Source organism: Barbus barbus (genome assembly GCF_936440315.1).
Source record: "Barbus barbus genome assembly, chromosome: 22".
Classification (NCBI taxonomy): Eukaryota; Metazoa; Chordata; class Actinopteri; order Cypriniformes; family Cyprinidae; genus Barbus; species Barbus barbus.
Window position 1 is genome coordinate 6450738 of NC_136750.1, and position 23658 is coordinate 6474395.

The 23658-nt window shown below is 39.4% G+C and overlaps 1 protein-coding gene across 2 annotated transcripts; it reads right to left on the minus strand.

Annotated features, from left to right (window-relative positions):
* Nucleotides 1-729: 729 nt before the first annotated feature.
* On the minus strand, nucleotides 730-23546 carry LOC306888052 (tyrosine-protein kinase BAZ1B-like). Of its 2 annotated transcripts, none has more exons than XM_079446154.1 (18): nucleotides 22754-23546; nucleotides 19408-19524; nucleotides 17816-17960; nucleotides 17290-17482; nucleotides 16758-17077; nucleotides 16463-16645; nucleotides 14316-15840; nucleotides 12295-12573; nucleotides 11993-12113; nucleotides 11653-11751; nucleotides 11365-11542; nucleotides 11067-11252; nucleotides 9641-9788; nucleotides 7393-7540; nucleotides 7196-7302; nucleotides 6630-6976; nucleotides 5894-6000; nucleotides 730-3112 (listed from the first exon to the last, which is right to left on the minus strand). In XM_079446154.1, exons 1-18 carry the CDS (start codon nucleotides 22870-22872, stop codon nucleotides 2446-2448), a joined length of 4989 nt encoding a protein of 1662 aa, XP_079302280.1. In that variant the 5' UTR covers nucleotides 22873-23546; the 3' UTR covers nucleotides 730-2445. The 2 variants fall into 2 exon arrangements, 1 of the variants encoding a protein (XP_079302280.1); XR_013785717.1 differs by having other exon boundaries at nucleotides 2152-3112; nucleotides 5894-6472.
* Nucleotides 23547-23658: the final 112 nt, after the last annotated feature.

Genomic DNA, 23658 nt, shown 5'->3' on the forward strand with positions numbered 1-23658 from the left:
GACTTCCAACAAAAACACCAGTGTGTGTAATTAAAGAATGAATGGCGGACCTCGCTCTTTACTCTCTCACCCTTTTATGATCAGGCTCCCATTACGCGTGGACAGGAGGAGCACTGGGGGCCAGCGCAGGAACGGTTGAGATAAACGTCTTTCAATCGTGAAATAAAAGAAAAAACCTCTCCAAATTACGACTGCCGCGCTTTCACCATGACATCTAAGGCTCTGCTCTAAAAAATAGCTGTGCTCTTTAAGGAAACACTACATATTTACAGTGACACTGATTTCAATAATTTAATCAATAATCTAATTACACCTTAAAGTACAATAAATGCACAATAAAAAATTGGATATATTTTTTTTTATACTGAATAAAATTTAACCCTATTTAATAAACACATGTTATTGGGCTTACTGCAAACACATTTCTTAACCACAAGTTTTAATTCAAATATAAATTACTTAGACTTTTCCAATCACTTCACATCTATGCTTACACAGGCTCTCATTTATCTGCCTCCATTTTTTCACAAATTATGCAGTATACTATAAACTTCAGGGAGAATTAGGCATCTTCGAAAAATCAATCACCTTTCCTGTGAACCTTCCTAATTCCCATAATTCCTTAAAACATGTAGGTTTTGAAATGAAGCCCAACTATGATGACCTATTAAGATTTTTTTATGGTTCAGGTGAGAGAAACAGGAGGGGATTAGAGACTATGACAAATTTGGACATTGTACAATGTTTTATTAAAAAGTAAAGAAATTACACAAAGAGAAAAAAAACAACTATCGGCCCCAAAATCTTCCTGGCCCTCCCTCCCTGCCCCTTGCTTTAATATAACAAGATTTTACAACTGGCAGTGACACTGAAGGGGTATTTGTGAAAAAAAAAAAAAAAAAAAAAAAAAAAAAAAAAACACTTCCAGAAAACTGAATGAAGTCTTAGGAAATCTGTGGGTGCAAAAAAGGGTAAGGATATCCTTAAAGTTTAGTTTCCCTACCAGACCATGGAGCTATAAATATGAAAACAGCTTTGACCACCACTACTACCTCCTAACTGAAAGAATGCATTTACACCTGCGAGACAACTCACTTTCCAAGCCCGCCAATCTTAAAGGTACATACCATTCAGTATGTTTTACTGATGGAAAGCAGCAGGTCACGTGATAACATGCGGTGAAGATTTACAAAAATGGTACTAAACAACAACAAAAAAAAAGATATAAAAAAAATGTCAAGCCCAAAGAATATTATGAACCAAGACAAGGTTATGATAGAGTGACCTTGCTTCTGAAGTTTAAAAAAAACTAATCTAGATGGGGGAAAAATTAAAGCAGAAATCTCCATTAAAAAGGAATTTTAATCCAGAATAAAGCCCTGAGCAGCACATCTGCTGTGGACAAACATACCTATCTTAAACTGAGACTTAACATGACTACGATCAAAAACCAAAATATAGTCAAAGCTTATTTACATATTCATATGAAAAAGGAAAATCAGATAGAATTTCACTTGAGTGTTTTCAGAAACAAGTTTCACATCTGACTTGACCATCTTGATTTTAGGTTCAACTTTAGTGGGGATATAACATTCAAATGTCAGTTTTACACCAAAGGGAGCTTTTCTTTTGAAGACCACTGTAGTAGAGTGCCACCTACTGGTTTCAAGGGAATAAGAGCAGCATGAGATTGTACAGGAATTGCTGATGCCAATAAACGGGATCAGTGATCTCCTGCTTTTCAAAAACAGAAGCTGTTTAACTGAACGCAAGGATGGCAAAATAATGACTAAAGAAAACAAACAAGTGGTGGCACATTAAAAAATAAAGACTTTTAGTTCCATGTCATACCACCATGGGGGTTTAGTGCCAATTAAACAACTCTTATGAGACACAGAAAACACATAAGATCAGTTTCATTGAAAACCAGTGACCGTCCAGAACTAGGCTCTAATTCATTTAAAAGGCTGCAAGAAGGTCTATGCAAATGTATCGGTTTCATTCTGAATCGCTTTATAACATTTACAGGTCAACTTTTACAGTGAAACCTCTCAAGTCATCAAAATGAGACACGGCTTGGTGGTATCTGCAACCCAATTACAATCTTTTTTTGGGATACAAGTGTTTTTTTTTCTATTTTTGTGTTTTTTTAGGTGAAATATCAAATGAAAAAAGTCTTAAGAGCTCAAGATGACATCTCTTTTTCAATGCAAATCTTTAGGTTGAAAAACCAAGTGTCACCATTATTAATCAACTTACAAATATAAATCAGTTTTCTCCAATATTAACAAAAACATCCAAAAAGTAAAATAAACAGAAACATCTACACCGGGTTGAGCAAAAGTTCCTTCCGATATGCAGTGGGTATGGGGCGGCTCGTTTCGCCTTTTGATTAATAAGGAGGGGTAGAAAAATGAATACAAAGAACACAAAGCACCCTGGTCTTCATGAGCGTTTGAGCCTCTTGGAATGTCGCTGGACGCCCGAGTCCTCGTCACTGCTGGCCTCCTTGACATCCGTCACACTTCGTGCAGTCCGTCTCAGTCCAGTTCTCCTGCTGTCCCCCTCACTGTCGCTGTCCTGCTCCCGATAATCTTTCCGATTTGTTCGCTTGCTCTTCCTTCTCACAGACTCGTCGTCCTCCTCCTCCTCCTCACTTTCGCTGTCATCTTGGTTCCGTTGTCCACCGCTCTGTCTGGTCTTCCTCCGTCCAGAGTCTTCCTCATCATCATCTTTCTGCCTGGACGAGGCTCTCCCTTGCTTCCCATTTTGTATCTTCTTTCCCCTCTCCTCTTCTTCGTCGTCGTCGTAATCCTCATCAGAGTGAGCGGCTAGGCGCTTGCACGCTCGGCGTCGCAGGTAGCTGATCCCAGGGAGGCTCTTCTGCAGGAGCTCAATGAATGCCTTCTCTGTGTGCGTCAAGCAGGTCAGGACGTCGCTGTCAGGCTGGTTGTATTCCTCCGCATTTAAGAAGACGAGCTTCACGTCCTCGAGAAAATCGCTGGCGCTGTGGTACTGGGAGGAGTTGAACTTGTCCTGCATGGTGGTGAAGTCCATCGGGCAGCTGATGAGGTCCCGATAATCCTCGGCTTCTTCAGCAGATACAGGTTCCCTGGAAGAGAGAAAGAAAAAGCACTTCTTCACTACTACTACTACTACACGTAATGATACACAATCACCAAATGGCACGTCAAACTATTAGAAGTTAAAAGGTATCATAATTTTCAATATCACCAAATAAATAACACAAATTCATTAATTAATAATGAAAAACAAATTCTACAAATACTGTATCTAACCTGGATACATACTAGGGCTGGATATCGATTCAAACGTCCCGATTCTCACTTGCAAATCGTGTGTTGCGTTTTTACTTATTCACAATCATTTTTTAATCATTAGTTATTCATATGATTTATTATTTGATTCTTTTTATCAGTTATCATTTGAGTATTTTTATAGTTTATTCATTTATTATGTTTCTATGCGTTATATTTCTTATAAATTTTTCCTTGCTTATGCATTTTCATTGTTGTTCAATCTCATGCTTGAGGGGTTTCATGAACCGTTTTGTCTGTATGAATGAGAGATTCACAAAATTCAGGAATTACCTCAAACGCCATTTCCTTTACACCGTGTCTACACTGGACGTGAGAGGCGTTGCGCGGAACGACAAAATACTATAGTCAATAGAACATAGGGCTGTGCAATTAATCGAAATTCAGTTTTGATTTCGGCCTCCAACGATTATGAAAATATAATAATTGATAAAACTTATTGTGCCCCATTTGGCCCCCTTTCCAGCAGTGCGCTTTCACTCCTCCATAAAAGCCCATTTTCATGTGTAAATCAGGAAAATCATGTAACGTGACTTTTGCAAAATGGGGCTTGCTTGAGTTAAAGTTGCTTAGATTTATTAATGTTTTTAAAAAGCGCGAAATAGAACTTGCGCCGTTCCTAAGGAGGCTTGCGCTCAGAGACGGAATAGAACAAGGATGTAAAGTCATCTTTTAGCTGAACGTATGCGTCTAAACGGTCAAATACGTGATTATTCGCGTAAACCCTCGTCGGTTATGTAATAAATTAATGTAAACCGATATAAAATTAAAATACGTGTGTAACGGTAAATTGGATCCGTGCGGCTCTTAAAGTGATAGCGGGCTAATATTCCTGCTGCTAACTGTGTGCTTAATATTAATCAAACAACAAAAGACAAAAATCGCACACTGCTCTTCACAGAAGGTCTTCTAAAAGGTCTTTAGCTTTAATAAGAAACAAAGGAAGTTTAATTCTTACAGTGAAGACTATGCTGTTTTTATTTTACATTTGATTATTCAATTTCTATGGGTTGTTAACTGAATACTTTACACATGCATTAATTATAATAATATTTTTGGTTATATGGCCCAATAATAATCGTGATTATGATTTTTGTCATAATCGAACAGTCCTAATAGAACACAATACATTATAATCAGTGATGCGGTCTACACTGGATGCGGTGTGGCATCACAAATCCCTGACAGTAAACTGATTTCCAGTTGCTATTTGCAAGAGGAGGCCAGCGAAAACCCGCTTGCTTGGTGGTGGAAAGATGAGGCAAGACACCTGGCCACGGCTGCTTAAAAATTTGCGCAACAAGCACACCATCTGAACAGTGCGGCTGGAAACATCGTAACACCAGATCCTCCCTTAAACTGAACAATATCGACATGTTTGTTTTTCTGTCAAGGAATTTTAAATGTAACATTATATAAAAGCGGAGGTAGGCTTAAGCATTAGTGTTTATTTTCTAATTGTTTTCAGGCCAACGCAGATTTTCCAGCACGTGAATGAAGGTGTTATTAATTATTTAGGCTAACGTTACTTATTTAGGCTACTTTCTTATTTCTTTGATAGCCTAGTGTTTTGCAGGGTGCGTGTTGCCATGTTCAAACACTGCGTCACCGCCGATAGTTGTTCCATTACCACATCAGTAAACTGATGTCTCGTTTTATTTATGACGTGCCGTTTCCAGTTGCTATTTGCAAGAGGAGGCCAGCGAAAACCCGCTTGCTTGGTGGTGGAAAAATGAGGCAAGACACCTGGCCACGGCTGCTTAAAAATTTGCGCAACAAGCACACCATCTGAGCGCGTGTTCAGTGCGGCTGGAAACATCGTAACACCAGATCCTCCCTTAAACTGAACAATATCGACATGTTTGTTTTTCTGTCAAGGAATTTTAAATTTAACATTATAAGAATTATAAGATTATAAGAATCTGCTAAATTCTACTACCAGGCATAAAGACATTAAGATATAAACATGAATAAATGTGACCCCGGACAACAAAATCAGTCAGAAGGGTACATTTTTTGAAATTGAGATTTATACATCATACATACATATATAATACATAAATAAGCTTTCCATTGATGTATGGTGTGTTAGGATAGGACAATATTTGGCCGAGATACAACTATTTGAAAATCTGGAATCTGAGGGTGCAAAAAAATAAAAAAATCTAAATAGAGAAAATTGCTAAGAACTTCAATGCATATTACTAATCAAAAATTAAGTTTTAAAATATTTACGGTAGGAAAGTTACTAAATATCTTCATGGAACATGAGCTTTACTTAATGTCCTAATGATTTTTGGCATAAAAGAAAAATCAATAATTTTGACCCATTCAATGTATTTTTGGCTATTACTACAAACACATCCCAGCGGCTTAAGTCTAGTTTTGTGGTCCAGGGTCATAAATATTAAATTTAAAAAAATGGCAAGTAGCCTTTAGGTACTTAAAGTCTTAACTCCTTTTTAAATTACACGTTATGAGACTAAATGTGATCAACAAATATACTTGTAAATTAAAAGCCACAAAATCAATCATGAGGTCTTGAGAGGGTGTACCTGAAGGGCCAGCTGTGTCGGTATTTTATCAGCTTCTGAAGAATCTCCTCACATTTCTCTACCTCAATAGCTTGTTTCTTCGATCGAGGCTTGGAGCTCTGTCGCACCTGCACACAATCAACAACACTTAAGAAACATGTATACGTTGCCTAATAATACTATTCCCTTCACTAATTTTTTCATTTACATGTTTTTTTTTTGCTTCAGCAAACTCTGTGCTATTGCTTAATGACAGGGTTCTTACAGAAACTGCTAAATTAAATTCCGGGACTTCAAGCACTACTTTTTTTGTTTTTCAAGGACTAAAATCGGAGATCTCACTTAAACAATATTGTTATTATATTTAAAATTTTAATAAACTAATAAAACAAAATGGTAAAAAAAGTGCAGCACAAAAGCATGCAATGACTGCCATAATATCCTTTCAAATGTTAAAGCTGCCACAAAGTTGTCGCTTTCCTTATTCAAACTGATTTGTTCTTCATGAATGATAAGTTGTTATAATTAGGAATAAAACTTGGAAACCATGTATGAATGCATATTAGTCATTATAACTTAACTTTTGGCCTTTCAATGTTTCTGTAAAAAATGGGGAAAAAACTATCAATAATACTGATAAGTTACTATGAATTCTACTAAGAACAGAATTCATTACGATATTTGTAAAATAAATTGCCTTCAAGAATGAACACAACCGAAATTTTACATATCTTTACATTACATATCTTTTACTCACCAGCTCATCGATGTCTGCAGGGTTGCTTGGTGCAGGTCGTGATTTAGGTAATTGTTTGGGAGCAGGTTTAGCATCTGGTTTAGACGCAGGTTTGGGAGAAGGTTTAGGTTCAGGTTTAGGATCTGGATTGGAAACAGCTCTGGGAGCAGGTCTAAGATCTGGTCTGGAAGCAGATCTGAGAGCAGGCTTTGGATCTGGTCTGGAAGCAGATCTGAGTGCTGGTTTTGGATCTGGCTTGGAAGCAGGTCTGAGAGCTGGTTTGGCACTAGGAGGCGAATGCTTCTTCTGTGGTGGTTTACTCTGCACTTTGGGCCTCAAAGACGACTTCACCTTCTTCCGAGGTCTCACTGTGACATCCAAACAAACAGTCAAAAATAGAGTTTGTGTCGAAACTAAGACAAAGTTTCAAACCCTTAAGCATATCATGATTCTACAGTACATTTGATAAAAAAAGACAGTTGACCTTTTTTTCTCCTAAAATATTCTTGTGAAAAAATATAATAATAAATCCCCACCCCCTAATGAAAATGTCTATCAGTTTTAAAAGCTCTCAGAGTGGCACTCACAGCTGTGGCCTGTGTCCCTGTATTCTTCCTCTGATTCTTCCTCTTCAGAGTCTTCTTCATCTTCCTCCTCTGAGTCCTCCTCTTCCTCAGTGTCCTCATTATAGTTTCTGCAATCAGAAATGTATATATATATAAAAATCTCAATTTACTCATATTTACAAAAATTCAATGGAGGCCCAAAGTGTTCATGTTCTTACCTGCCCCTGGAGCTGCGTCGGGCGGTAGTTGGCTGACAGGCTGGGCAGAGCCACTCACCCGCCGGTATACGGTATAGTGCCGGCCGCAGACAGAACAGATGGAAGGCTTTATTACACTCATCACAGAGAATCAACTTATCATCCTCTCCTACAGAGAAAGACAATCATAAACCAGATCAATTACATGTTAAATCTTCCCGTTACCACGAAGTACTTCTTTTTGTGTGCCACTCACATTACAGCAACAGGTGCCGTTTAAATCTCAGACATTCTCTCTTTGATGGTCATTCAGTCTCTTGTGTGTTTCACCCTATATTTCATACTTTAAAGGTGTAAAGTAACTACTCTCCGAGTCTGAAGGTCATGTGTTTCACATGCAGTAGTGTTTCCCATGTTTTTAAGAGACTATGGTAGGTGGAACTTGGCATAAATTTTTGTACATTTTGAAGTTTAATGCATCAATCTGAGAGACTGACAAATGTATAATTTCAATTATGAAACCGTGGAAGGCCGCTACAATCTAGGTAATTAATGTGAATCACTGAACATGACCTAACCTAGTTAGAACACACTTGAAATGTTTTATAGACCAATACAAACTGTGCCTTCTTAAAATTTAAATTAATTAAAATAAATGCTTGATTAATTGAACTGGATAGAGGAGAAAAAGCAGTCATCAACACACATGTGAACTTGCTCAATGTGGTATAAAAAGCATCCCAGGATGCAGCCCAAAAAGTGGGTTGAATGAATGTCCAGAGTGCGCAGAGTTGGAATCTAGACAAAGGGTGGCAACTCTGAAAATGACTAAATATACATTTTTGATAACTACATAATACATCAAAGTGTCATTTCATAGTTTTGCAGACTTTATGATTTCCAGACTTTTGTCACTGTATAAAATATACTTTAAAGTAGGGGTGGGCGATATGGGAAAAATATCATATCACGATTTTTTATAGAAATATCACGATTCACGATTTTTATCACGATTCTTTGTTAGTTTTACTATTTTGGTTTTACAAGTTGTCTGAGCATTACAGCCAAACTAGAAAGACAAAGATGCATGGCAGATATTTAGGCCAAAGTGGGCGAAGATAAAAAATCTTTGTCATTATTTTATTTTTCTTATTAAAAAATAAGAACAAAGATACACATTACAAATACACATAATATACAAATAAAACAAACAGTGCTTTATTTCCAGGTACAATAGGTGTATTTAGCAGAGCATTCAATGAAATTGAATGAACAAATATAAAAATAAAACACTAGATAGACTGATTCCTAAAGCAACTGTATTAAAGTTTTTCAGTCAAGAATAGTGAGTGATTTTTCTCTTTGCATTTTGTTAACGTTAAATGAATAGTTCCCCCACAAATTAATATTCTGTCATCTGTCTGTCAATTCTGTCATAATGTTGTATTTTTATATCATCATTTACTCAAAAGTTGTTTTAAACCGGAATGAGTTTCTTTCTTGTGCTGAACATTTATAAATGCTATTTTGAAGAAGGTGGAAAACCAATCAGTTGCTGGTCCTCAGTGACTTCCATAGGATTTTTCTTTCCTACTATCAAAGTCAATGTGGACCAGCAACTGTTTGGTTTTCCACTGAGTAAATAATGACAGAAATTAAATTTTAGGGTGAACTATCCCTTTAATGACAGTCGACGACAGCACGTTTAGTGTCCTGCCCCTTTAAGAGCTGCACGCATCTAATATACAGTACAGGCACGCATCCGTTTCTCTCTTAACTATTTACTTTCATTTTAGAGATAACCAACTCAGTCTGTATGTAAACCTTGTGTGTTTTGACAGTATTAGCGCAAAATATAACTTAGTTGAGTAATCAGGCGCTGTTAGACAGGCGTTTTAGTGCGCGTGCTTCAGGTGTATGCGCTCAGAACAAGCGCACGTCAGACCAGCGCGCGAATTAAACATTTAACCAGCAAGGCTTGTATGCAAATAATGTACTTTTGCGATCGCGAATAAGTGCAGTGTCCTGTCTGAGTAACTCTACTGCTGTATGTCGTGTTGTACAGTATATAGAGACGGAGGCGCCAGAACTGTATTTGACAATGTGCGCGGTAGCGCGATACTACGATATTTCTTAAAAAGCAGATCGTGGAGACATTTTTATCGTCCACGATCAAAAATCGTCATATCGCACACCCCTACTTTAAAGCCTCTAAAATGCACACAAATAACGCGTCACAGCTTTTGATGTTGAACTTCAGGCATCTCACCTTTCCTGCGGCACACTTTACAGCGAGCGTTCTCTGCAGACATATCCCACTTGATGCAGGCGTCCAGCATGCCGAGCAGAACATGCATACGAGAGAAAGTCTGAGCTTCGCGGACGGCAGTTTTCCACTTCTCCACCGCGGTTGCTACCTAGAAATTCAATATGCAGAAGAAGTTTAGTCTTGTGAGAGAATGTGAATACACACATACACACTAAGTCTGGGCTCAAAGAAATTATTACCAAGTATGTGAGCATAAGCATGCTCATTTCTAAACAATATAGCTTAACACCAGATTTTTTTTCCTTTCTACAGTGAGCTAAACAATCAGTTAATAGCCCGTGGGGAAGTCGTGGCCTAATGGTTAGAGAGTTGGACTTGTAATCCAAAGGTTGCGGGTTTGAGTCTCCGGCCGGCAGAAATTGTAGGTGGGGGGAGTGAATGTCCAGCGCTCTCTCCACCCTCAATACCACGACTGAGGTGCCCTTGAGCAAGGCACCGAACCCCCAACTGCTCCCCGGGCGCTGCAGCATAAAATGGCTGCCCACTGCTCCGGGTGTGTGTTCACGGTGTGTGTGTGTTCACTGCTGTGTGTGTGCACGTTGGATGGGTTAAATGCAGAGCACGAATTCCGAGTATGGGTCACCATACTTGGCTGAATGTCACTTCACTTCACTTCACTATAGATTTTTGCTTAGTGTTAGCATTCTAATAAACTACATTGAAGCTTTTCTTCTAGAATTGTGTATTTACTCTTCTTGTGAGTGTATGTTCTTGACAGAGCTTGTGATATTTCAAAGGTACTGACATACTTTTAGAGTGAAGCAGCAATTAGTGCGGATTTCATTATGCAGTGAATCGAGAAGCAAGAAGTGAGCAGTGAGCGGGAGTGATTATTGAATGCTTGGAGCGCATAAAGGAAATTGTTGCCGATCCACTACACTCACTTTCTCTGGCAAGGACGCATTAAACTGATCAGTAGGAGTAAAGATTTTCACAAAAAAAAATCAATTTAAATCAATGCTGTTCTTTTGAATTTTCTATTCAAAGAATCCTGAAAAATATACATCAGTTTCCACAAAAACAAAAGTGTTTTTGATAAGAATGGTTTCTTTTTTAATAAATTAAACGCAGCCTTAGTGTTTGTTTTCTCATCTTGTTTCTCCCTCTCATGCTTTTGCTAGTACTAATGAAGACAAATTTGTTTCTTTTCCCTTTATTTCTGCTTCTTCATTCAGTGCCTACAATGCTAAATTGTTCACTTCACTAGGACATGAAGAATACATGCCATTGTTTTATTTTGTTATTATTTAGTCATATTTATATTTTTTACCAATATTATATATTTTTGGCCATGGTATTGAGAATCATGAAATAAGCTACTGTAATGTTAGGATCTTGAAACCCCACTGATCACACACACACTCACCCTGGCCTCTTCAGCCAGTTTCTTCTGATCATCCACTTCCTCCGCCGTCGTGCTCTCCTCTCCCCCGGTCTTCTTTTTCTTCTTCTGTTTGGGTGCCATGAAGCCCTGCAGAAACTTCTTGATCACGCTCTCTTGTAGGGTGATCACACACTCTCCAAAGTCCTGCAGCTTGTCCAAGTCACGCACCTAAAAGCACAAGTGAGAGGTCAGGTAGGTTCAAAATGACGGAGATATCCATGTAGCTGGCTGGCGATGTCCCCATGCAGTACCCACCCCATGCAGTCTTAATATCTCTCACCCTTTCTTCAAATTCAGATGTGTCCTCCATGTATCCAAGGCCTCCTTTCTGCAGACGAGATGCTACCTCGATAATGTCACTGCACAAGAATGTAAGCAGCTCCTGGTATCCGTCACAGGTCTTCAGGCTTGGGTTAACTTTTTTCGTCAGATGGATGGAATGCAAGATGTCCACGTAACTAAAACAAAGACAACATCTTCATTATTAATCCATTTTCCTGGGATTGAAAGCAAGTGTGAAAAGATCTGTTTTCAGGAAAGAAGGAGATGAGTGTGTGTGTATGCTCACTTAATCTGGAGCCTGAGTTTGAGTTCACTCTCTCTTACTCCCTGAGGGTGAAGACTTCCTATTAGTTCATCGAGGTCTTTTTGTGAATCACACACAAACCTGGGAAAACAATTTGAGAACAAGCATTTGTGTTGCTGCCCAATACCGATGTCATGCCATGTCCTGATCCATGAGATTGTAAATCTTCATTACAACTCATTTTAGCCCATTTTTCTTTTTGGAATTCTTTGCTACAAAACGATGCATAGTCTCATACAAAAAGAGCTCGGAGCCACAAATTACTTAAAGGCTGATTTCCCAGACATCAACGATACAACTGGGAATTTGCAAGAACACTTACCAGAGGTTTTGGCCTTGTTTGGGCACAGTGGTCTCAATACAGGACTCAGGCACTGGTGCCCCCTGCTGGCCATTTTCATTAGAAGTGCTGACTATGCTGCCCTCACCCTCTTTCTCTCCATCTGAACAGACATTCAAACATTTTTTTTTTTTTTGCTGTAAATAACAGCATTTTTCTGTATATTATATATTCCACTGGTAAAATAAAAGCTTGTACCAAGAACCAAAAAAACTGTACCAACAAAAAGAGTAGTGAACAACAGATTTAGTACAGTATTTTAGAAAATGCGTCGGTAGACCAACCTTCCGTCTCCTCCTCTTTGTCTTCCTCTGTCAACACTGGCTCCTCTTCAGAAGGAAGAGTGAATGTGTAGTCTATACTCTCATGAACCCATCCCTTCTCAATATACAGGCCGGGAACCACATCAGAGAACAGCCAGTACCGGTTGTGATTGCGGTCGGTACCCAGTGGTGTTCTCCTCAGCACCAGCTTCGCTTTAGTGACGGCATCCTGGAAGGCTTTCTCTGCTGCGGCTTTCTGCCTCCTGATTCGCTCCTCCTCCGCTTCCTTCTCCATGCGCTCTGCAGCAGATGCATATACAAGAGTTTAAAATAAAATTTGTAATCTTAAATGTTTTCCATCATGCCGTGTAACTCCTGCAGTTCCATTATGCAGCTCTAAGGTTTTTACTTGTAGATTCAAAATATTTGAAATGCACCATGGCACAAACTTGTCCAGTGCAGACAAGTAAAAACCGTAGTACTGTGAAATCAAATAATTTAAAATAACTTATTAATTCCTGTAGTGGCAACCTACATTTTACATCTTACAGCTGTTGTTCCAGTCTTCAGTGTCACATGATCATAAATCATTCTAATATTCTGATTTGGTGCTCAAAAAACGTTTCTTATTATCAGCTGTTAAACCTTTTTCAGGAAACCATGATGCACTTTCTCAGGATTCTTTTATAGGTAGAAAATTCAATTCATTTGCTCAATTTAAATCAACTTCGATCAATTTAATGTGCCTTTCCTGAATAAATGTTCTTGATTTTAGAAGTGCAAATGTTATAGCGCTGCATGAAACTGCTTTCACAACCCATTTTACTCCAAAATGAGGAAAGAGTCAGGTTTAGGGCTGTGCGATTAATCGAAATCGAATCGCGATTTGAGACATTGCGATTTGCTAATCGCAAAGCCTGCGATGTGAACACGACATTACTCTGTTCCAGAGCATATGCATGACTGCCAGCCTTGAGTGGCAGTCTTACTAACCAACAGAATTAGAGCACCTCCGTTCTCCCCGATCAGCACTGCTCTAGCCAACTGCAGAAACCCCCACCATTTAAAAAGGGTCAGATCGATAGTTAGGCAAATTAAAACTAAAGAAAAAACGTATCAAGAGCTCCCTTATCGGTTCTGCTTTCAGTACTGGAGAATAAAAGATACTTTAGATGTTTTTATTAATTGGCTACATGAATATTATCTTACACATTTTATTTCCCAACAGATTAATTTGAAATAAGTTTATAATGCATGTTTGCTAATTCAGAAGAACGCACACACTGGTGTCTCTGAATGCTTCTCATAGTCGTTCCGCTCTGCCCCACGCTGCGTGTCTCCCCCATCTCATGGACGAGCCGTTTACACGCAGCCTGTCTCGTAATGCTCTTTTATACTCACGGTCTCGTGCCCAGTTCTGCTCCGCAAGTCTCTCACGAGCGCATCTGGCAATACGGACGAGGCCTGACGCACGTGCGCAACCTGTGTCAACTCTTGCCTGGCTCCGCATTTAAAACGAATGGAAATTACCAACCAATGGAACCAATAGAAAATCAGTAATTCCCATTGGAATAATGCCTAAAACAAAATGGAATTCTGTAATGGTTTTTATGGAAGAATTTCTGTCATGGTTTCTATTGTTTTTGTTTTGTTTTCCAGCAGGGTAACGATACTCATACTGTCCTGCACATTATTGACAATATTGAGCTGAAGCTTGACTTTGTAAATAAAAAAAATAATATACATCTAATCGCAATTAGATATTTTCCCCAAATCGCACAGCCCAAGTCAGGTTACTTTCAAAGAAGGGGGTGGGGCAGCCATTTCACATTTTACTTGCTGCTTTGAGACTGTCTTCATTGTCTCCTTACTCTACTTTCCTCTAGTGCTGCTGGTTTTATTTATTACACCTCCTAAAGTTAGCATTTTTCTCCATTACTCTTTGCAGGTTTCTGGAATATTACTTTATTCTCACTTTCAACCAGTTGATTTATTTTTACCTAGTTTCTGGCACTCTAATTTTTCTTTTACACGTCTCTCACCTTTGTTTTGCCGTTCCTGCTCCTCCTTTTCCTTCTTGGCCTGAATGGACATAAGGCGTCTGCTTTTCACTGTGCTGATCATGTCCTCTGGCTCAGGTTCCACTTTTGCAGGGACCTTAGGTGTCTCTTTTTTCACATTTGAATCTTTCATCCCATCTGCCCCATTTAGTACCTCTCCGCTAGCATCGGTTTTTGCCTCCATCTGCTCTTTGCGTTTCTGCTTCTCTGCCTTTTTGCGTTCATTGACTTCTTTAAGCGTGGCAAGCCGCTCCCTCCACAGCTCGGCCGATCGCTGATGAGTGGCCTCCACGTGATCTTCAACCGAATAGGTCATGAGGATACGATGACACAGCGCCACCAGCAGGCTGACCTTCTCCTGAGAGTTCAGTTCAAATACCTCCGACGTCTCCAGCTTTTCCAAGAACTCACTGCTCACCACGTCGTCGTAGCCCACACCGGGCTGCCAGTCATCTGAGCCGCGGCCGCTCTCTTCCTCATGGGCATCCGATGGCCGCAAACACAAGCGCACCAGCTCGGATACGGAGTGCATGGTTAGAGGAATCTCTGATAATGGCATGTCCAGTTCACTGTAACCTTCCGCCAGCTCATCTTGCAGAAGTGTTTGCAGCAGGACCACCAGCACACGGTTCAAGTAGTGGAAACCTGCCTTCTCTCCAGCTAAAGCCTCCATCAGAGCGATAGAGGTGATAGGGTACTGGTCATCAGGCATCAGGAGGCCAGAGTAGCAATGAAGGAACTCAACTACCATGGCTATGTCACCAAAGAGGGTGTTGGGAAGCCCCTCGGGCATGTCGAACAAACGGAACGCAGGCAAATTATTGCCTTCGAGATCCTGGTCTTCATAACGGCGTGACATCTCCCGTCTCATCTGCAGCTCTTTCTCTCGCCGCTCTTTGGCTTTCTCACGAAGCTTCTGCTTGATTTCCTGGCGCTTCTGCCGCAGAACATCCTGTTTCTCCTCCTCGGTCATAAGGGCCCATCGGCGTTTCTGCTCCAGCAGTTCCCAGCGTTTCTGCACCAGCTCTCTCAACTCCTCAGGAAGCCGACCACGATCTTCTGCGGACAGTGCTTTTGCCGCCTTAGACACCAGTGAGGAGAGAGTGGTCTTCTTGTCTTCTTTGCCTTTATTCTCCTTGTAAAACCGAAGGAGATGCAAGGCCATGGGCGGCAAAGGTTTGCCCAGCTTAGCAGAGCCAGTACTTGAACTTCGGCCTCGCTTTTTGGGGCTAGCTGTGGCAGGTGGGCTTTTAGCAAGATCCAAAAGGGTCATCTGCTTCATTTTAGGTTTCTTGGCGCTTCCAGCGCTTTTATCCTCCTTTTTGGAGAGCTTCTGGCTATTGGGAGTTTTGATGACCCCACTCTTGCGGTTCTTTTTGGGGTCAGTGGATTTTTTGTCTCCCTGCTTTTTATTTGATTTTGGGGTGCTGAGGATGTTTTCCCCATCACATTTCTTAGATGTACCTGAGTTTTTCATTTTTAAGGGAGATCCATTAACTTTCTTCACCTGAGCAAAAAAAAAAATACAGAAAAATAAATAAATCCAACAAATATATAAGGAATAAATAACATTTATATCTGTTGAAAATCCCATTAAAGAACATAAGATTTACTTTATCCAATTACAAGTCACCTTACAAACAACCATCTGACAAAAAAAAAAAAAAAATCCAAATTTTATTTATACTGCAAAGGTTATTTTATTAATTTAGTATATAGTCTCCCTTAGGAAAAATTAGTCTTGAGCGATCAAGAGGGCAGGTCAACAGGTCAAAGTGTATCCATACTAAAGTGAATCTAATTATTGGCACCACTCGATTGATCATTAATTAACACCCCTACTACCTAGACGGCATTTTAAGACATCATAGTCTGGTACACTTAAATTATGTTCCACACAGTAAACATCAACATTGTGATACCCCGTTTAGTTTAATATTATTTAATTATTTTTCAGTATAATTGTATGCCATGTGTTTTTACACTTATTAGAGTATCCCATTGGTAGCTTAATCTATGAACACCCAACTCAATTAGAATCAATTTTTCGTTTTATTTTTTGGTAGACTAATAAAATCTAGTGATTTATGTGAAGAGTGTTTTTATGCTTTGGTTAGTATTATACATACCTGCATATGACCCCAGAGAGTTGGGCTGAGAGGTATGTTCTGGGAATCTTTTTTCTTTTTTTCCCCTTCTACTTTGACTCCCTCACTGTCTTTATCTGTCTCCGCAGTCTTCAGCTTCTTATTGGGTTTACCTTCCGGTGAGCTCATGCTTTTCCTCTTAGCTGATGGGTTTTCTGCCAAAAACTAAACAGATAGAGGAAAACCTAATATAATAAAACAATTTTCCCCCAAAAAAAAAACAAACAAAAAAAAAAAAAAACACTTTTTCCTGAAGCATCACATTTATGTACCCCACCTTGTGAGGGTCCAGTAAAAAGTCACTGAATTTGCTTGGCAGGTTGTACTTTTTCACCAACTCATCCTCCACCACCCAGGGGGCGCTCTCTCCCGAGCCCAACCTCAGAGCGTAGTGTCTGATGAAGTAGCGCATTATTTCTTTGTTGGGAGGCCGCTCAGTTCTGAACAGGCTGTCTGCAGGGACGTCACTGATAACTTTGTCCTCATTGAGAAGTTTGACATCATACTTGTGGGGCAGAAATTTGGGCATGACCCATTTCTTCTTCTCTTCTTTCATACTGGTTGGGAGTTTTCTGGGCGAGCGGCGGGCCCTATCAGCTACAGACCAAAAAAGAAAAAAAATTAAATAAACAAAAAACACAGTAAAGCAAAAAAATATTACATTTGAACTCAAAGAAACTCATTTTATACTTCAAGGAAAAAGTATAAAAGATTACAATTAGGCTACTAATCATTTGAATACGAACCAACAATTATATTATTACAATATAACGTGAAGAGTATGACCATGAACAGCAGCTAAGACTCACACAGACTCTCTCTCCTGCTGTCCTCCTCTTTGGGCTGTGGCTCCTTCTTCAGGTTCTCCTGACTAGCATTCTCTTTATCACTGGATGGAGAATCACAAGCACCTTCCATCTTTTTCTCCACATTTTCTTCTGGAGGGTTCTCCAGCGGATGAATCTTTATCACTTTCACCTGCAACGTCTTATCCTTGCCAACCTTACAGAGAGAGACAGAATTACTATTTCACATCCATAAAGAGCAAACAGAAGAATTGGAAGATGGGAACTGACCTCGCCTTTTCCATTAGTCACTTCTACACAGATAATACTTTAATCATTGTAGGTTTGATCTAAGCAAATACTTTGAACTGAGCATAAGTCGACAGAAGAGGAAAAATGACAGTTATAGAGTAACGTTTAAAGTTACTTCACATTTGCATGTTTTCCAGGACAATGGTAACCCACTTATTTGGATTTTAAACAAATTCCAATTGACAAAATTCCCACCGTACGTTTTGTTTTAGTCCAAATATTAAATCGAAGTACATACCAAGAAGTCACACTCCTCATCCACAGCGTACTTGGTGAGAATCTCCACCCAGACCAGATCCACTAGCTTATCAAGAGATACTGTGTTATGGTGCACAATCTCCAGAACCGGCTTCTCAAACCACACTGGGTACTCCTCCTGAAGCCTGCCAAAAATCAGACCAAACAATGGCTACATTAGTTTAAAACAAAGTTACTGTGACTTGAATTATGATAATATGACACCACAATTGATGAAAAAATTATCCCGTCTGTACTGATATAATACAGCATGTAGTGTGTGTGACAGCCAACAAATTTAAAGAAGTTATGGCAGTGCAGGGCTTGACCATAAGAACCATAAGGATGCTCAGTGTTTCCCATACATAAGCTCCCCAGGTATATAAACAGGGTTCCCACTCCCACACAAGTCAAATGTCAAATTCCCTGACCTTCACTGACTAAAAAGCTGAATTTCCATGACCTATAATAAACGAAAAAACAAGCCGATGTTGTGCGGACCACTTTTTTTGCTTTTTACCGTTTAATGCTCCTTGATATTTTTTTATACTTTTTTATTTTTAAACTCTGTCTTTGAAGAGGTCATTTTGTAGCCAAAGCTCCTAAAAATAAAAATGTTCAGGCATATTTGCCTTAGTTAACCGGTACAGCCTGGTGACTGCTTTTGACTTGGTGACTGCCAGTTGACGAGCGGGAAGGGAATAAAATGGAGCTGAAAAAAAGGGCTCAATTCTAAGGATTTTTTCACTAGCCTTGCCACAAAAAAATTTAAAAAATAAAATAGTTGCTTTTATCAGTTTTGATTTTTGTATTCTAATAAATAAACTTGACACCAATATTTTATATACCAATAAAATTTTACAATTCTCTATGTCAATGTTACTACCACAGCAAAAAAACAACAACAAAAAAACACTAATAATGTTTGAACTTTCCATTAGTTGGGCTAAAAATAAGTGACAGCCAGTAAATAAGAAAAAAATTAACAAATTGTAAGTAACAGCAAAATTAAATACATAGCACAAAGATAGAAATAAAATTTTGCATTTGTAGGTGTTCAGGTACAGAAATTGAATAATTACTTATAAAATAACATTTGCATATTCTTCACACCTTGACTTTTCATTGCCATTTGAAATGAGTGTCAAGGTAACCACTGCATTTTAATCATGAATCGAAAAAAATGTGCAATGCTCAATTTATTTTAGACTGCATAATTTCAAAATCTGAAGCAAAAACAGAATGGAGTGACTTTAGCTTTGTGAAATTATGCTATGTGAAACTGAAACAGCAGCCGGGCTGAATGAGACGCAGTTTCACTCTCTGACAGCAGGTGGCGCTTATGGAACAGCGATACAGTGCTTCCTTGGTTGCAGCTGTAAACACAGCATACCTACTCAGCATTTCTGTGGCTTGGACACCCAAAAATGCTAAGTTAGGCACTGATGGCTTGAGACACAGCCAAAACAATTGCTCAGTAAATCTCTGAATATTGATGCGTCCAGAGTCAGAAAGAGACTTTGAAAACAACTGACAACTAAATGATGCTGTTGATGCTCCGAGTTCATTCACTCACTCGTTTTTGTTACTTACAGCTCTGTGACCTCCTGTTCTTCTTCCCATGCCTCCTTGTGTGTGAGCTGGCTGCTGCCGGTGCTTTTACACGTCCATATCCGCTCTGCATACCTGCGCAGTCGAGCTTCATACTCTCTAAACAACAGTGTTAAGGACAAATCTTCTGAAATCTCAAGCAGTACTTCCAAAGCAGAGCCAATGAAGTGATGTTAGAGCCACTGTCTGTCCTCTGAGAGAGACTCATTCATAATTAATGCATGCGTGTAGCACAGCAGCTCAATAATTAAAGGGCCAGCAGCAGCAGATACCGCATGAACACATTTTAATAATTACACTTACAATTAAAAACAGTCAGTAATGATAACCAAAAATACAACAGCCTCAGCAAAATTATTACAATCACTCTGAATAATTGGAATCATTTCAGAGCCGAGATAAATACTTGTATAAGTTAATCTTGCATTGTTCACGTGTTACATAAATGTGTATCAAAGCATAATTATTAGTGGTCACCCAACATGGGCTTCAATGCCCAATGTCAGTATAGCTAGAAACCTGGGTGCTTAATGACAGAAAACAAGATTTAGACTAAATTATACTCAGTTTAAAACAAAACTTTTCTTTGGCTGTCAGTAGATTTTACAACTGACACAAGGATGATGCTTCTCAGATGGTGTAACGCTTCTTTTTATCATACAAGCAAAACTAAATGGCAGATAGAGATAATCTCAAATTGGCCAAATATCTGATTAATCAATATATTACCCGATGTATTATTCTATCATTACATGTATGACATGACTCCTCTCGTGATGATTCAAACACTAATTTGGCAGATCTAGAACAAACGTAACCCTAGAACACACGCTAAATGATGGCAAATAGTCTAGTTTTAGTTGCTAATTGAGATGGATCTAAAAGCAGGCCTAAAGTTTAAGCACGTGATTAAATCTTGAACAAGTCCGACAGTTCTGAGAAGCATAATTCGCAACCGCAAACTCAATCGTTTTGTAATCTGAATAAAACTTCACTACATCCTTTCAGCAACACACCTTCACTCTAAAGGGCCGCCCACCGCAGACACAGCAGCCAACCAGATGTCACAAACCCCGAAGGCGCAGTAACTGACAGACAGTGAACGTTTCTGATTAGCTAGTCTTCTGATTCCATAACACATTATTATTTAGTCATTTAGCAGACGCTTTTATCCAAAGCGACTTACAAATGAGGACAAAAGAAGCAATCATTTGTAGTTAGGGCTGGGCGATAAATCGATTAACTCGATTGTGTAGTTTACGTTGATGAACGTTACTTCGTTTTTGTACACGTACAGTCAAACGCGCAGCCTTTCAAAGTATACTCCATTTGAAGCGGTCCACGCACGCTCTAATGCTTTCTCTCTCAGTTTTATCTTTGGGTAATTGTATATCAAATTGGCATCAGGGATTACGCCTGGCATTGAAACTGCTTTTGAATGCACAATAGCTTTTTAGTTTCACTTTCACTTTCGAGATTTGCGATGGCATGTACCGTTTATACTATGGAGCGGCAGTACTTACCACACATTTTACAAGATCAGATGTTTGTCAGTGGTGCTGAGGATCTGCAATCCATTCGTCATCGTCCCGCCAAAAAACAACCAACAGTAACTGATATTTAATGCTGTTGAATGTTTTGTTTGCACTTTATCAGAACTGCCTCCTATCCACTGAATAACAAGATGTTAAACTTGTGTTTAAAGAAAATTATCAAAAAGTGTCACATAATTTTATGTTATATTACAGGGCCTGCCATCTTGTCTTTTTGGCTTGTTGTTTCTAATTGCACTTTAACCCCAAGGGGGAAATCCAGATCAAGTCCCAGAAGGGAAAAGCAAAACAAAATGAAGTTAAAACTTGTTTTGAACAATTTCTTTGTCATCGGCAGATTGATTTAAATCAGATTTTTTTCTTAGGCCATATCGCCCAGCCCTAATTGTAGTATTAAAAACAAAAAAAACTAAAACTAAAAGCTAAAACTTTATACATACTACCTATACACATTTTAAGAATAAAGAAAGAAAATAAAATAAAGAATAAAGAAAAATTAAATAAAAATTACAAAAGCATACAACAAAACTTCAAAACTTCACATAAAACTTCACAAAGCTAAAAACAATTCAAAATATTAAAGAACAAAATGTTCTTTGCATTATATATATATATATATATATATATATATATATATATACACACACACATACACACACACACACTCACACTTATAAATTCAATATATAATTTCATTTAGTTTGTTGAAGTATTAAAATAACTCAAATTAAAACTAGAACTTAATAAAAGACCTATACAGACATAAATTCAGATATAATTGAACTAAAATTAAAATAAATAAACACAAATCAAACGACAGTAGTTTAATTAATCCTTAAAAATAACACTGCCAAACATGCTAAAAACACAACTAACACATAGTAATAAGAAGTGGTTATAAAAACTGAAACAGAAGTGAAAGAAGTACTAGTAGGAACACATGCGGGTCACATTCCGTTTACAGAGACAGTGATGCGTCACATAAGGGAAAAATAAAATCACGCTTAAATAGCATTTCAAAGTATCTAGTTATAGTTACAAAAAAAAGGTAAAATACATCAATTTCAAATATGAATTAAACAGCACACACCAGAGAGGTTGCTAACGCCCTAAAGTTCATCTCTACACATCCTGTCACTCATGACCAAATTCACTTGGCGCGCGGAAACGAGCTCGCGCAGCTGCGCATGAACTCGCACATTCCCCTCCAGCAGCAGCAGCCTGAGCTAAACCTGTGTGCAATCATAATAACACTTTCCCAGCATATACATAACTGTGACACAGTCTCGCTCAACAGATGGTTGGCTGTTCAGGAGCATCAATCTATAAGCTAACATTACAGGTGTCTCTGCCTGTAAATAAGCGCGGGCTCGTGTGTTACACAAGATTGAGTCATGAAACTCTTCGGCCACACACACACTGCGTCCTGAAGCTAGCTCGCTCGCTAGCACTAGCTCTCTAAAATACACACAGGACGACAAGAACCCCTCAGCATCACGTAATCCATCACGCTTCAGTACTCAAAATCAGACAAATATAACATTTAGCCCTGTTTTAAGAGTTAAGCCCCAGCTGATCTAAATGTCATGGTCACCTTTAGCCGCTTAGCGTCACAATAAGATGAAAACAACAACAAACGCATAAAAGAAAACCCCGCGCTCGCACACGCTCAGACTCCACGAGCCGCGCGGAAACAACGGATCGAGACTCTTGCGAGCACGTGTTTGGATGTTTAGTGCTTGCAAGTGTATGGTGGAGACAGCGAGAAAGGATACTCTTTGTTCCTGAAGGCCTCTTTAGTGTGCTCGATGATGAACACCTCCTCTCCTGGGCCCGGCGGCTCCGACAGCGGCTTAACCAAAGGGTACGGCTTCCGGCCTAGTAACGGTGCCATGGCGGGCTCGCTGCGGTCCTGGATATGTCTGCAAAGTGAACTACTGAACTAACCCCCGCTCAATCTCAGCTTCAACTGAATATGCCGTGAATCCGCGCGTCACCGCGGCGTAGCATCGGGCTAGGCTAGCGCGCGCTTCTTTACTTACTTTTAGGAAAACAAAACCCAAACAGAAGAACTAAGTTAAGTTATCGATCAGTTACATCTCCCGTGTTAAATCCGCTGGTTTGAGGGAGCCGGTGGGGTCATGGTGAGGAGTGAGCGGAAGCTCCTGGGTCCCGAGGATCGAAGCGCGAAAGGCGGCCCGTCAGAGCTGGTATGGCGGGCTTTCTTAAGCCGCTCAGGTCCGTGATGTAGTCTATTCTCCAGGCCAAAGCGACGTACCAATCCCCCGTCCGCAGCGATTGTAGAGCGCGTAGATACTGTTTTGAGGGACTTGCTGATTACATAAACAAACAAGAGGGTTTATAGCTGATTGAAAAATGGCGGGAGTTCCTGCTACACCGGCAACATTCCGTACAACCTCAAAACTCCGTTACCCCGGTAGCAAGCAGCGACGCACGAATAAGTCCCACCCATCCTCTCCAACGATTGGTTACTAAGAAACTACGACACAGACTGAGATATTTGATTGGCCGATTCAACTGTCAGTTATACCTACTCCACCTTTTGTCAAAGCAACACCCCTCCAATCACAAATACAAGGGGTGTTTGGAAGCGTGGCTAGAGGTCAGTTTATGGTAAATTCATAGATAATTTCAAAATGACAGTATGCAGGTTGACTCA

What these genes read in the sequence shown, in the direction of transcription:
- LOC306888052 (XM_079446154.1), bottom strand. Translation starts at nt 22,872, where the DNA reads ATGGCACCGTTACTAGGCCGGAAGCCGTACCCTTTGGTTAAGCCGCTG. An exon ending in CTCTCTGGGGTCATATGCAG is followed by an intron (nt 15,841 to 16,462) that starts GTATGTATAATA and finishes TTTTTTGCTCAG; the next exon opens with GTGAAGAAAGTTAATGGATC. An exon ending in GCAGGAACGGCAAAACAAAG is followed by an intron (nt 12,574 to 14,315) that starts GTGAGAGACGTG and finishes CATCTGCTGCAG; the next exon opens with AGCGCATGGAGAAGGAAGCG.